At 42.2% G+C, this 14,329-nt stretch overlaps 1 protein-coding gene across 1 annotated transcript; it reads right to left on the reverse strand.

Annotated features, from left to right (window-relative positions):
- Positions 1-2,184: 2,184 nt before the first annotated feature.
- Positions 2,185-13,653, reverse strand: morn4 (MORN repeat containing 4). The gene is made up of 6 exons (XM_079511543.1): positions 13,547-13,653; positions 10,084-10,161; positions 6,473-6,587; positions 5,545-5,654; positions 3,756-5,370; positions 2,185-3,682 (listed from the first exon to the last, which is right to left on the reverse strand). The coding sequence occupies exons 2-5, from the start codon at positions 10,148-10,150 to the stop codon at positions 5,222-5,224; spliced, it is 441 nt and encodes a 146-aa protein (XP_079367669.1). The 5' UTR covers positions 10,151-10,161; positions 13,547-13,653; the 3' UTR covers positions 2,185-3,682; positions 3,756-5,221.
- Positions 13,654-14,329: the final 676 nt, after the last annotated feature.

The following is a 14,329-nucleotide window of genomic DNA, read 5'->3' on the forward strand; positions in this document are numbered from 1 at the left end:
CAAGGCACCAATATGCTCATCAGGGCCAGCTGCCAGTTATACCAATCATGAGATCAACCATTTTATCCAATCCCGATTGTATTGTGTTCCACATTATGTCCTGTGAATTTTGTATTCTCATTATTTTTGCTTAATCACATCCAATTTCACTTGATTCAGACACATTCACAAACCGATGGCAGAGGAAACCATGCAAGGCACCAACCTGCTCATCGGGAGCTTGTAGGAAAGACATGAAATGGAGGAATTTTGTCACTGCTGCCCTTTAGAAGTTTTGACACTGTTAGTTTGAGGAATATGTCTAAACTTGACACCTTAGTGCAGTGCATGGTTCTCAAATTTTTTTCATGTCAAGAACCCCCAAAATGATACTCATTAGCCTGCAGACCCCCCATTTGAAAATATGTCAAGGACCCCCATAAGAGAAGATTTTTACAGCTCTAGCAGTGATTCTCAACCATTTTCTTTTCAAGGGACCCCGGTTTGACCTGAATTAGGCTACGGTCCCCCATTTAATGGCATTTCTATCCCCAATGGGATATGTCTAACCAAAGTATGCCTCCCTCCCCAATGTATATTGTAAAATCAAAGTTAATTTAGCTCTGAGAGTGTACAAATGGAACCAAATAGACCCTACCGGGTCCATTTGGTTCTATTTGTACACTCTCGGAGTTACAGACCCATAAGGGTCCATTTGGTTCCATTTGTACACTCTCTGAGTTACAAACCCATAAGGGTCCATTTAAAGTATCATTTAGCTGGGGACCCCCTGGAACTCCCTCAAGGACCCCACTTTGGGAACCACTGCCTTAGGGGACGTGTGGATCAAAAGGTCACCCGTTAGTTTGATGTCCGGCCAGAACATGTCTCTATAACCGTGTCTCTTAACAAGCCAAATAAAGTAATACTGTATATGACGTCTGACCAGAACATGTCTCTCTTAACCCTGTCTCTTAACAAGCCAAATAAAGTCATACTGTATATGTTGGTGCCCCATTGTCTTATTGTTTTCTGCAGATGAACTATTCAGATATACCAATGAACCTTTACTTCCTCTCACCAGTAGAAGGCAGGGCTGTGTCAACAGACGTAAAGTTCAAGCACACAGTAAGATTAGAGATCTTAATTCTTATCTCGCATGTCAGTTATCTTACTGTCTCTGTGTTTTGTGTCTAAGAGACCCTCGTTAATATGGTGTCCGCCTATAATGCCATGCCATTTGGCCATGTCATGGGTGAACATTTCCAGTAATGTGAAAAATAACATTCTAAAACAGCAGATGCAACGCCTTGCAGGTCGGCTTGTAGATAGGCTATTTTTTGCTGTGTGTGTGTGTGTGTGGCACCGTAACACGACAAAGTATAAAATAAGGCTTAAGCCCCATTTTATTTTATAGTAAGCATAGCCAATCAACAAGCTCACGTGTTGTGATGACCATTTTAAACATTTTGCCTAACCCAACAATGCCCAAAATAGGCATGTCAGGTTGAATGTTGTCAAAATGGTTAACTTACAGGAAAGGTTCAACCCTGTAACATTTGGCTCTCTTTAAAATGTTCGATTCATATGTTTCATGCATGACTTCATCTTGTTTGCTTCCGAGTCCATTTGGACTGTAAGGCAGGAAGCTATCAGCATGCTGCAGCTCCGAGGTGGAGCTGATAGCAGGGGTTAAGGGGGCGAAGGGGGGATGGGTAACCGACAGCTTGCAGTTGCCAAACCAGAGAAACCTGTTTGTCCCAAAAACGACAGTGTTCCTCCCTGCACCTGCAAAACAGCTTGTTTGTCTGTGTTTTTGAACATCAATAAAGCCTGGCTGCATCATGTTGTAAGCATGCATATTTAACATTAACCATGATACATGATGTATCATGTCAGTATCGTGGTCAGTCGAAGAGCTTTGTGCTCGAAACATCAGTTTTGGTGCAATAAAGGCATCTATTACAGCACCGGAGCCCTCCTCCGTGTGCGAGTGTTTTCTTTTTTCTTCTTGTATACTACTCGTCGCTCAGCACCTGCCCAAGTTTGGGTATAGCAAGATCACCCAGTGCCAGACAGAGAGAACCACTTCCACAATTTAGTAATAGAACCAAACAAAGAACCAGATTTAGAATAATGAACGTAAGATCAATTCTGACTATCCAGCAGAGAAACGTTTCATGCACATCAAACAATAATGGTTAATAAGGGGAGTTTATTTTATCAACTCAGACGATCACCTCATTACTGATCACCTGGTAGATCAAACAGAGGCGGTGGCAACACCGGAATAGCTTATGATGGAAAAATCTAATCCCCATTACATTTTGTGTAATGCCATACAGCAGTGGTTTTCAACCAGTGGTCCATGAGGGTGTTCCAGCAGGTGGTTCCCAGCTAAATGATGGAGAGTTGGTAACCAAATGGACCCTTAGAGATATTTCACTCTCGAGAGTGTAAAATGACCAACCAAACGGGTCCATTTGGTTTCATTTTACACTCTCAAGAGTTAAATTACAATTTACAATTAGTCTACACAATTAGAGAATGTAGAAGACTTGGTATTTTGATCAGCGTTGTTATCCCTCCTATGGTACCACATCAATACAGTATAGAATCTTATACCAACGAGTTTTGGATCTGAGAGGCTAAATCTCATCAAATGGTGGTCCGTGGCTCAAATGCTGAAGAAATAAATGGACCTTCCTTGACATGAGAAACATTGAAAACCACTGCCATATACACATACAGAATTGTATAGTCTTTGCACGCACATCGCTGCAAATATGCATATATGGAGCAAAATGTCTCAATAATCATGATGCATGTGTTGTGGATATAGTGCTGTACTGTACATGCGCAGATGTGCCTAGCAGATATACGAGCTCGCACGGCGGCACAACGTGACTCGCTTCGAGAATTTCTGAATAGCCAATACTAAAATCTAAAGATGTCACAGATGCTTTCCCGGTTTTAATGGGTCATATAAGGCCTTTTTTCCATAACTGTTCAAGTACAATTGCATTGTTTTGGTATCGCGGTATGATATATGAATGAAACTGGTTACAATGTTCATAGATTCTTAGCAACATCTTACAATACCCAAAACACGCCATTATCATAAATTAACACTTAACACCATTATGAAACTCTCATTACGAATAAAAACATAGAGATTGCTGTCGTGTTAACATGTCAGTACAAAGTTATCGGAGGTCGATTTGTAAAAAAAGGAAATGGGGGAGGGGGGGACATAACTTATGCGATATACACTTTTAATACGACAAATACCAGACCTACAAGCTCACAACGGATCGCATTGTGACGCATTTGTGTGATCAGCAAAGAAAATAGCACTTCACACAGGTTAGAGGGCATTAAACAGTGTTAACATATCAACTTGATTTATCCCTACTTTAAAAACAGCTGCCTGTTTAAAAACAGTTCCACGTCACTAAGACGGCACATTTCGTTGTTGTGTTCCCCGAACCATTGCATTTCAGGAGATGGAAGAAAAGGGGGGAAAAAAGTGTTCCAATGGATTCATGGTAGTTATTATTTAGTCACAAGCTATTGTTAATAATTTTCATTGGTTAAATATTTACAAAACCCACTAACCTTTTTGTTTTTGCTCAAATGTGACATGTTATGGAGACACAAGGTATCTGCCCGACAACAATGAAACGCCTTACAAATGAATGACCTTAGTAGAATGACAGTTAGAATGACAGTCCAATGCCTCTCTCTGTCTCTCTGCTGACCCCCCCCCCCCCCACACACACACGCACACACACACACACACTCCACAAACACACTCAATAAACACATTCAAATTTGGGGTGGGAAAGGAAAATAAAAGGCTTGTTTAAGGCAAACTTGAACACTGATCTTCCAAAAGCACAAAAACCAAAACTACTTCTGTCTGTAAAGTGACCGTTTTGCAAGTAATTATTCCATCTAAAACGGGAAACAACTCATCTGTTCAAGCCACACTGGAGGGAACACTTAAATTACACACATCATGTGATGGGACTCTTCCACTGCAAGGTGGGAAAAAAGCTGGCTACCCTCAAACAGCACAAACAATGGCACTTTTCCACGGCATGGTGTCGGCTCCACTCGACTCACCTTTTTTATAATTATTAGTAGGCAAAATTACCTTGGTTGGTTTTTTAGAGTGTATGTCTGAAGGGGCAAGTTGTATAGAAGAGTGTTTTTCTTTATGTATTTATTTATGTTATCTAACTATAAATGCCGTCTCGAGAACCGTTCACCACGCCGACTTCAAATTCGACACACGCGTTCCACACCCTCACAGGGGGTGCAGTGCCCGGTGTCGAGTCGGTCGGACCCACGGTTGTCCAGAACCGCCCCCAAAAATGCCTCTGCCCGGGCTCTGGCCCAGGGTCCATATATGGAGCTGGCCTGTTCTGACCTCACAACACTCCATATTTGGGCATGCCTGAGACAGAACTCCATAAGCTGGCCTGTTCTGACATCCCAACACTCCATATTTAGGCATCGCTGACACAGAACATAGGAATAAAGGGACACAACGAGACACATACAGAAATCTGACATCATTCTGACATCGGGCATAAAAGGGACACAGACATAATATCTGGGTTATTTCCAACTTGCATCATTCCAAGTAGGCCAGTGCCCAACGGGCACCGCCGTAGAGGCCCCATGCAACCTCTCTAGTCCAAATAAATGATTGAATACATTTTGTCCTTACTACGGAGTTCACCTCATCAAATATTTGCCCAAATATGGAGTTCCACACAGCCTCTAACTACTGACATTGCACAATAACTTAATTTATCAAATCCTTATGGCCTATTATTTCTCACCTAAAATGGTATCAGAAACTGTTTTTTGTACAGATATTGTACACGTTAAATAGTTTCCTGACGACATTAACGTTAGTTTTAACTTCTTAGCATTGTTAGCCTACACAGAGAGTTGATATGACAAAGCTATAGTCAGTCGAGGTGGTAGGACCGTGCAATGCAAAAGCAGTGTAAGACACCTTATGAGGGCATGGTCCGCGATCGTCAATAAACATGAACACGACATAGGCTATTCGCTTACGCGTCTTCTGCATTCAAAGCCAAATTGTCAAAGGCAAGAGCAAAAGTGATAAGAAGAGAGAAAGAGGGGTGCAGGGTGGTGTTCTTCAGTATAGAGTCCCTGAGGTCATGCTGGAACCCTGACCATGTTGTCTCCTGGGTCACGTGGGTCATAATGCCAGACTGCGGGCATTGGAGGCTGCGGCCTGAGCCTTTTTCACCACTCCCGGGCACTTCTCCCTCTTCTGAAGCTTGTGGTTCTCGAATAGACCCTCGTTCCGTGGCATACCGTGTCCACCGTCTGTGAACGTCAACAATCCTGGACACAGGACGAAGGGCACACAGAGAGATCAGCTGGAGCACTGCAACTAAAATTGATGAGGCCAGTATAAACTTGGTTGTGTGCAAAATAGCCAATCTACAAGCTTTTTGAATGGCTATATCTTTGTCTAAACGAACTCCTCCATTACGCCATTAATGGAGGCAGACTCACCGTATCCCTCCACACGGCCACTTTTGTACTCTCCTTCAAACGCCATGCCATCATATCGATTGAAGACTCCCACACCCTGGAACTTCCCCTGCCCAAATTCTCCCTCGTACCTGAGGTGTGCAGTACATACAGAGTGCATGTCATTCCCTGTAACAAATTTTGCAAATCACACCCCCACCACTGTGATTTTTACATCACTTGACAGCAAGGCGAGCGCCGTGACTGAGTCGGCTGCTCGGCGCGGGCACTTGCTTGAGCCTCAAGGCCTCGCGAGCACGTGGCTGCCCTGGTCCAGAATCCAAACCTGCACATAGTACTTGACGATCGTATGCACTTTCAGGCAAGCTACAGTACATTACCGGTAGCGGGCTATAGCTAGCTAGCTAAACAATGGCAATGGAACGGACTGGCGCGCGTCACTTCCACCCAGCCCAAGGGAGGACAGCGTAGCCAATACAAACGATTGGGTGTGCTTTGCATCATTTCAAATGAGGAATAGCATACACACCTACAAACAGTAGGCTCATAACAGGTGCGGTGCCTGTGAAAGTTGGTCAACTGATTTAACCACTTAAACCTTATAGCGCGGGTGGAAACCCTCATATGTCCAAAACTGTTCCTTTTTAAGGATTAAAATTCAGAAATGGCACAGATAGCAGATTGACAAGTTCCAAACGCATCGCTTCACACGACGTTTCGAGCTTGTAAATCGGCTATTTTTGTGTGTTTTGTGTGACACTGTAATATGATCAAGTTACAAGTAGGGCATTCATTTATGAAAGAAAAACACAAAAAGTTAGAATATGGCGATAAGAGGTCTCTTGCCCGACAGCAACAATAGCTGACCGGAGTCCCACAGGGCTCTATGAGCAGACCTAAGTCTGCTCCTTTTTAACTTCAACTTCAACCCTCGTCCTCCCGAACACACCTAGATCCATCTGTGAATTGCAGGACACCGGCACCGTGGAAGAGCCCGTTCTCAAACTGGCCTGTGTAGCAGGTTCCATCCTGGAATTTCAGCTGCCCAACCCCATGCCTCCGACCTGAGGTAGAACACACACACACACACACACACACACACACACACACACACACACACACACACACACACACACACACACACACACACACACACACACACACACACACACACACACACACACACACACACACACACACACACACACACACACACACACACACACACACATATTATTGACATGTATGATTTATGTCCTACCCGGGATTTGCAAGTGCCAAAATGTATCTATACAGCTAAACAAAGACCGCTTGGACAGCGGAGATATTACGCTTTGACCTTTTACGCAGTACCTCTTGTAGTATTACCAGCATTTATTTTTTTTGTTGATTGAATACTACTACTCAAAAATGTAAACAGCATGTGGTACAGTCAGACATTAAAAAAAAATCCTGGGGACTTGTTTACATTGAGGTCTTATATATTCAATTCATCGTCATAGCATACAAATAACACACTAATACATGTCATCATCAAATACAAACCACAATTATGTACAGAGGAGTAAAAGGAAATACGTCAGCAGTGTATGACACCTCCTTTCTATGGGAAATTGCATTTATCTCCCCTTGTGGTCTCCCGACAGGTGTTTTTTCAGGCCAGTTTTGAAGGAAATGGATGGCGTTCGCCTCAAGGCATTACACATTTCGGTGGCAGAGTATAGAATGAGAATTTCCCATGTTTGTTCTATATTTGAGTGGTAGATCTGTAGTTGATCGGGTATGAGGGCATTGAGGGTACTGCCCGGGTACCACAATATACCTCAATAGAGGAGTAGGCAGATCACTTCCAATCACCGTAGTCGTTAGTAAAAAAACAGTGTATATTAGTATATTATATTAACATACTCAACCAAACACATTTGTTTTAATTTTTATTCACACAAAAACAGTTATGGATTGCATTTTAAACCTCTTAACTGATTTTCTAAACTGATTTCCCTGCAAATTACGGTATTTAATTTGAAAGTGTCCGAGGATATATATGCCATTTCAACGTGCACTTTGACCTGTGGTTTTATATTCTCTTCATACTGTGTGTAAAGCCAGCACATATGTCACATGGGTCTGGGATTTAAGTACCGTTCCCCCTATGTCAGCTAAAGGTTTACCACTGAATTAGGAGTCCCATCTGCCTCGTGTGCAGTGGGAATTACAGCAGCCTAAGCCAGCAGGTTTTTTAGCAGGGATTTCTATTTAGGATGCTGGCTATGGAAACATGCAAGGCATGTACTGTACATATGTACGCTGTTTATTCAACATCTCAGATGAATTCAGTTACAAATATATAATTCTCTCTGGCTCTCTGTTTTCAGGTGGGTCAACAATTTTATCTAATCAAGAGATAGAACCCATTCATCAGCTTCAAATTGTTCCAGTTCCATTTTATTCTGCTCATTTTTTTGTTTCACTATTTCTAATTTCACTTCATCCTGTGTCCTACTGTATATGAAGTTCTCTCTCCTGACTGGATGAATTCTGTATCACAACCTCAAAATGTATTTTGGGGAGACTCCTGTTACTGAACAAACGCTCTATAGCGATGGTTATTATCGGAACATGGAGCTATTTACCACTTATTTTAATACGATATCACTTAACAACTCCAAGGCAATAATGTACTGCTTTACGATTCAACATTTCAGCTGCAGCTTCATCGGAAACGCATGTTTCTGCACCCTTCTTTTGCAATTAAACATCCCGGCTGCTGCACTAGACGCGGGCACCGCAGTACTAGACGAGAAAAAAAAATGGGATCAATATTTAGTTGGTACTTCAGCTTAATGTCTCCTATAGGCTGAAGCCTAATTCAGAATTTTCTGTATAGTCGGGTCACACAGCAAAAAGGACTGATACCAAACTGTATCTGGTTCAACTGTACCAAAACTGTACTCAATATCTTGAGTATCAAGTATTTTCAATGACCGTCACAGTTGTATGACTTTTGGCTTACATGAGGACATAAATATGGTCACTGACTGTACTTCTCGTGCTATTGAATTCTTACAATATTGAATGATTTGCTTTCAGAACAGCCGCTCACACTGCACTTCTGTACGAGTTGTCGAGTTCTAATAGTTTCAAGTCTAATCCCAAAGGTTTGACAAAGCTACAGCAGGTCAATCTGGCTGCGGTGGTCATGGGGTGTTGCCAATGCTAGCTAATTAGGATTTGGCTTAATAGCTTGAGCTTTCATGTTCGTCACGGGCACCATTACCTGTGTGCACATGTGCATGTTTGTCTATCGAAACATTATACATTTTACTATCATTTTATGATCATTTTTATTTCAGGTGAACTCTTTGAGTTTCCATAAAATCTTTTCCTCTAACCACATTAAGAGACCAGGATTACTGCATGTTTTTTGTGAGGGTACCTACCCTAGGGGTAATACTCTAGGTTTTCTAAAGGAAGTGTGTCGACTACAAAGTTTAATGAGCTCCAAAGCCATATGGGAACAGGGATGTTGCTGGTGGCAAAATGTTCTTTCAGTATCCTTTGTCCTAGTTAAATTCTTAATAATGTCGATATTGGACGGTTCCCTAATTGTGCACCTGAGACTTTGTGCATTCCTGAAACCAATATTGGGAGTTGACCGATAACTACATTTCCCATGTACTGTATCTCTGATTCTGTTTACTTTGTTACATTTAGCTTTATTTCATTTATAATTTCAAAACGATGGCGTAAGTGCAACAAAACCAGAGGCTGTATCTTGGATAAACACACTCTGTAGGCCCTATTATTCTCTGCTATTAGGCAGAAACCTTTATGTTAACAGTTACTTTTCAGGAAATGTGAAATAAATGTATTTTTACATACATGCATGTGTCATATTATCATTTTACCAAAACCAAGTTAAAGTAGAGTTACAACTAAGGTTTTTGACCAGTGAATGTGTGTTGTTTGTCATTGATTGAACAGCTGTGAGCTTGGAAATAAGCTATTATTGGTACACAACATAGTTACGATAATAACAAGACAATACAATAATAGATAAGATAATATAACATAGGCTGGTGAAAACTGGATTAATATTAGCTTGACTAATATTACTAACTAATATTAGCCTAGTTTTTACGTTGTACTTTTTACTATGCAGATACAGAACACAAATTAAAATAATGTTATTTAGATTTTAAACCAGTGGTTACCAAACATTTCTTTGTCTCAAGACCCAAAAGAGAAAGTCTCCCTGGGAACCAAGCTTGTGAAAACAATGAACAATGCGTTGCAATGCGACGCCTTGTGAGCTTGTAGATCTGCTATTTTCCACTGAATTTTTACATAAATATATATTTTTATGAACTTTATGAAATTCTGTTGAAAAAAGTGTTTTTTTTTGTTTTAGTTTTGTAAATTCTAAAAAATGGGCTATTAGTAAATGACCCTTAGAAATTGGTCCATGGTCCCAAAATGGGTCCTGAGTCCTGACCCACCGTTAGGGAACTGGTTTAGGCAGAGTTAAATGAACACCCAGGGTTTCACAGTGTGTCTTGCCTTCCTTCCATTCGCCGTGGTACTCCTCTCCACTGGCGTAGGTGAAAGATCCTCTGGTCAGAGTCATTGTCACCCCTCCTGCACAGTGCACACATACACAGGAAAACATTATAGCAGTACTTGTAACGTACTGTAAATGTTAAGGCAGATTTTTTTTTTAATAAAGTAGATTAGAAGATCAGATTACATTACACGTTGGTGTATTTACAACAAATTATATTTGCTGTAGCTGCTGCATCAATAACTATAAAGGGTAGCATCATATCTTTGCCAGGCAATGTGGAACTCCATATTTGAGTTCATATTCATATTCACAGCGTACATCCATATTTGAGTAAGACTATAGCATATACTGCATAGAGATGATGGGTGATGTTAAAAACATGATGGTGACGGACGCCATCATGTTTTTAACACGTCACACTAGACAAGAAAAGCCTACTGCCTACTTTTTACTTTCACCAATTATTTTTCAAAAACAACGTTCAAACATTTTCTAAAATATGAAGAAAATTACAGAAATGCTTCTTAAATTAGAAAAGAAGAAGAATAATCAAGCCTATTTTAATAATGTTTCAAGTGATTAATACATTTTTTTTTGAACGTTTGTGGTCCAAATTTGAGCTGCAAACATTTGGGAACCGCTGCTATAAACGATGAGTTGAAAACAACATTTTATTTGACAATGTTTTAGGCTTTTAAGCGTAACACTTATGTAAGGGACTGCTACCGAGATGTAATTCTAGCCATGCTGCCTATACTTGAATTATTCATCAAGTTCACAACATGATTAAAACAGTAAAATAACTTGTGAATGGCCCTTGCCTTGCTATATTGTTAAATCTGCAATACAGAACAGTATGGGCTGTCAAGGCCAGAAAGTATTTTTTTGCACGACTCCGTTTGATGCCTCCAGGAAGGGAGGGGCTGGAACTTAGAGTACCGGTATATAGAGACGGCACCCGGAGGAAACCCTGAGGCGAAATGGACATAGTGGCCGAATTTGGTATTGCAGCTCGAGTCAGCGCTGGTCCGTTGACTATCATTGCGCAGTTTCATACATGAACGCGTGCAATGATAGTCAATGGCCAGTGCGTTCATGATTTGGCCCAATCCATCCCAGAATGCACTCTGTTCCTACCCGGAAGGAGGAGTGAAATCGCCTCATGCGCTTTTGAGCAACTTAATGCAAGTGTATGGGAGGAGAAATCCGGTGACGTCTCTATTAATATACTCTAAGAGCTGGAAGGAGCGCCGCGGCATAAGTTGTGATTGGGTGAAACCATAGAGTTATAGAGACGTCACCGGATTTCTCCTCCCATCCACTTGCATTGAGTTGCTCACCCAGCACATGAGGCGATTTCACCCCTTCTTCCGGGTTGGAACAGAGTGCATTCTGGGATGGAATTGGGCCATACGTGAACCAGAGTAATATAGTAAGAGAGTGGCGACACTAGCGTTGACTCCCATTGTAACAATGGAATGCGGAATTGCTCATTCTATCTCAATGGGATAGTTCCAGCCATAGGAGCAATGTTTGGAACTATAGCCCATAGGCACCCGCTTTGCGGCGAGATCAAAGTGTGTCGCTACTCTCCTACTCTACACTCGAACGTGCCGGGCCGAAAACAGGAACGAGTACCGTGCGTGCGTGTGTGTGCGAGCAAGTCATGAACGAGCGCCGTGGTTGTTGTGTATTGGCTCGCGGCGTGAGCCAAGCGCGTTCACGTATGGCCCAGTGCCGCTCGAAGCTGCAATACTACTTTCGGGGAAAGGAGTGCTCCGCTGTGTTCATTGTATAGGGGGGGGGGGGGGGTCGCAACTCGGACGGGGCTGAGTCGGCTCAACTCAAGCGAACTTTACAACGCTTGACACGGCAACTCGCTCGCTTTAGCGTGCTCGATGGTGTCTCTCGTGGCTCAAGTTTGCTTGAGCCACTATATAGCTTGCTATATATAGGCCGATTGGCCGAATGTGGGCGAAAGTCCCTCCCTTCGTGGTGCAGAAAACTGTAGCGTTTTTTTGCCACTCGTTCCCGCATAACTTCCGGGTATGTGATGTCACACGCACATGCCTCTTATAGAATACTAGAGCAGTTGTTTTCAACCAGTGGTCCGGGGACCACCAGTGGTCCTTGAGGGGGTTCCAGGTGGTCCCCAGCATACATGATGGTTGGTATAACCAAATGGACTATTTAACTCTTGAGAGCGTGAAATGAAACCAAATGAACCTGTATGGGTCCATTCGATTTCATTTTACACTCTCAAGAGTTAGAAGAATTATTATTATTACATTTGCCTGCATCTCTCCTAATGGTATACCACATCAACACAGCATGCGGAATTGGGGACAGAAAAATCCAACAATAACAAAATATTATACGTTTTGAGTCTGAGAGGCTAAATCTCATCAAATGGTGGTCCATGGCTCAAATGCCGAATAAATAATGGGCCTTGATATGAAAAGGGTTGAAACTGGACTATACTAGAGTAATTGCTCAGTGACAGGGGTCTCCCCATCCCTCCAGTAAACAGAAAATATCCTCCATTCAGGTGGGTTACTGTCTGGTTTCACCCAATCTGGAAAAATAACCCATTTATGAGCTTTAGCCTAATTTCACAGTGGTTTCGTTCCAATATAGTCTGCTCATTTATTTGTTTCAACACTGTCTCTATCCTGGCTGGATGAAATTAATATCCCCTTTCCTATCCTGAACATGTATTTTCTAAAAGAGCTGCAGAGATGCATGGGATGCCTGCCCATTACTGAACAAATACTACATGTATTAAATGATTATTATTAGCAATTTAACACTTATTAACCAAAGAAGATCTCTTATTTACACCAGCTTTCATTTATTAAAATAAGTTCCGGATTGCAGTTGAATACAATTTATAGGCTAGATATGCAGTGCATGGTGGATTTCTCACTATATCCTTTCCATTGAGAAATGTAGACCCATGGCATGGCGTGTCGCGGGTTGGGTGGGTATAGGACAGATATTGGGTTGACGATGACAAGCAGTAGTACCGCCAGAAGCTCATAAGCGCAAATATCTCCCCTGGTGCGGTGGTCGCTCATCATGCGGGAGACCGGGGAGAGGGAGACCGAGGTGACGAGCTTCGAATCCCGGGCAAGGAAAAACAGAGTTTCATCATATGAGGGGTTGTCAAAAAGGGACAGATCATCTACAAGCTGACGACGCGTTGTTAGCTTGCTTGTAGATCTGTTCATGTTTTTGACATGCGAGTGGCGCCTGGCGCGACACCATATACTACGGTGTATAAACCAGGGATCACCTGCCAGACAGCCGTTACAATGTTGCAGGACGCCGCCTCCTGTTACTGTAACAGAATAGAAGCCTAAATTGAGTGCCAAAAACTGCCAAATATAGAAAAGCACACCTACTGAATTAATATGACAGCTTATTCAAAGCAATACAAGCCCAATTAAGGCTAATTACCTGCGCACTACAACCCCCGCCGTCTCTGGAACATGGAATCCACCTATATAGGTGTATGTCTGCACCTTAGGTCTGCACGAGCTGCGGACGTCAAACACGCACCGGTCCGGCTGTGTGTTACTGTGGTTGTTTTCTCCAATAAAGACCCCATAGCCCGGAAGGATTCTAGAGCTGTCATTGGGAGGTAGGTGGTTGCCGAGCAACCGTTAGCGAATGACAACGGAGCAAAAATGGTACGCTGGCCCGGTAGTAGATAGATGACGTTAGTCACGTTAGTGGTTACACACCAAACACCGACCAATTTTTTTTTATTGTATTAATTAGCCTGTCTGTCTATTTATTTATTTTATTTAACTGAGTCATAATCAAATATAATAATGATTAGGCTGTAAATGTCAGAGACTGATTTATTTTGGGCGTTTCAATAGGCTTATAATTTGTCTGTATCTTCCAACAAGACTTTAACTTTCCTTTTGACATGCCTTTTGGACTGCAGCATATAAATTAGAGTAGACAACAAAATCATGCTCTAGACTAGAGCGTCAACAAGAACATGCTCTAGAGAGCACTGTTTCCCAAATAGTGGGTCAGGACCCATTTGTGGGTCATGGGCCAATTTGTTTGGGTCACGACTAGAGTAAAAATTCCATTTCAGACTTGTGGCGGTTCTGGACAACCGTGGGTCCAAACGACTCGACACCAGGCAGGCGGCCACTGCACTCCCTGTGGGGGTGTGGAACGTGTGTGTCGAATTTGAAGTCGGTGGGGCAAATTAACAGTTCT

This window comes from Electrona antarctica (assembly GCF_951216825.1).
Source record: "Electrona antarctica genome assembly, chromosome: 10".
Taxonomy (NCBI): Eukaryota; Metazoa; Chordata; class Actinopteri; order Myctophiformes; family Myctophidae; genus Electrona; species Electrona antarctica.

Bases quoted from the DNA above. Each gene is read 5' to 3' on its own strand.
- morn4 (XM_079511543.1), bottom strand. From the start codon at position 10,150: ATGACTCTGACCAGAGGATCTTTCACCTACGCCAGTGGAGAGGAGTAC. The intron at 5,655-6,472 runs GTGTGTTCGGGA...TGCACACCTCAG, and splicing joins CAATTCACAGATGGATCTAG to GTACGAGGGAGAATTTGGGC. The intron at 5,371-5,544 runs GTGAGTCTGCCT...TCCTGTGTCCAG, and splicing joins TGGCCGTGTGGAGGGATACG to GATTGTTGACGTTCACAGAC.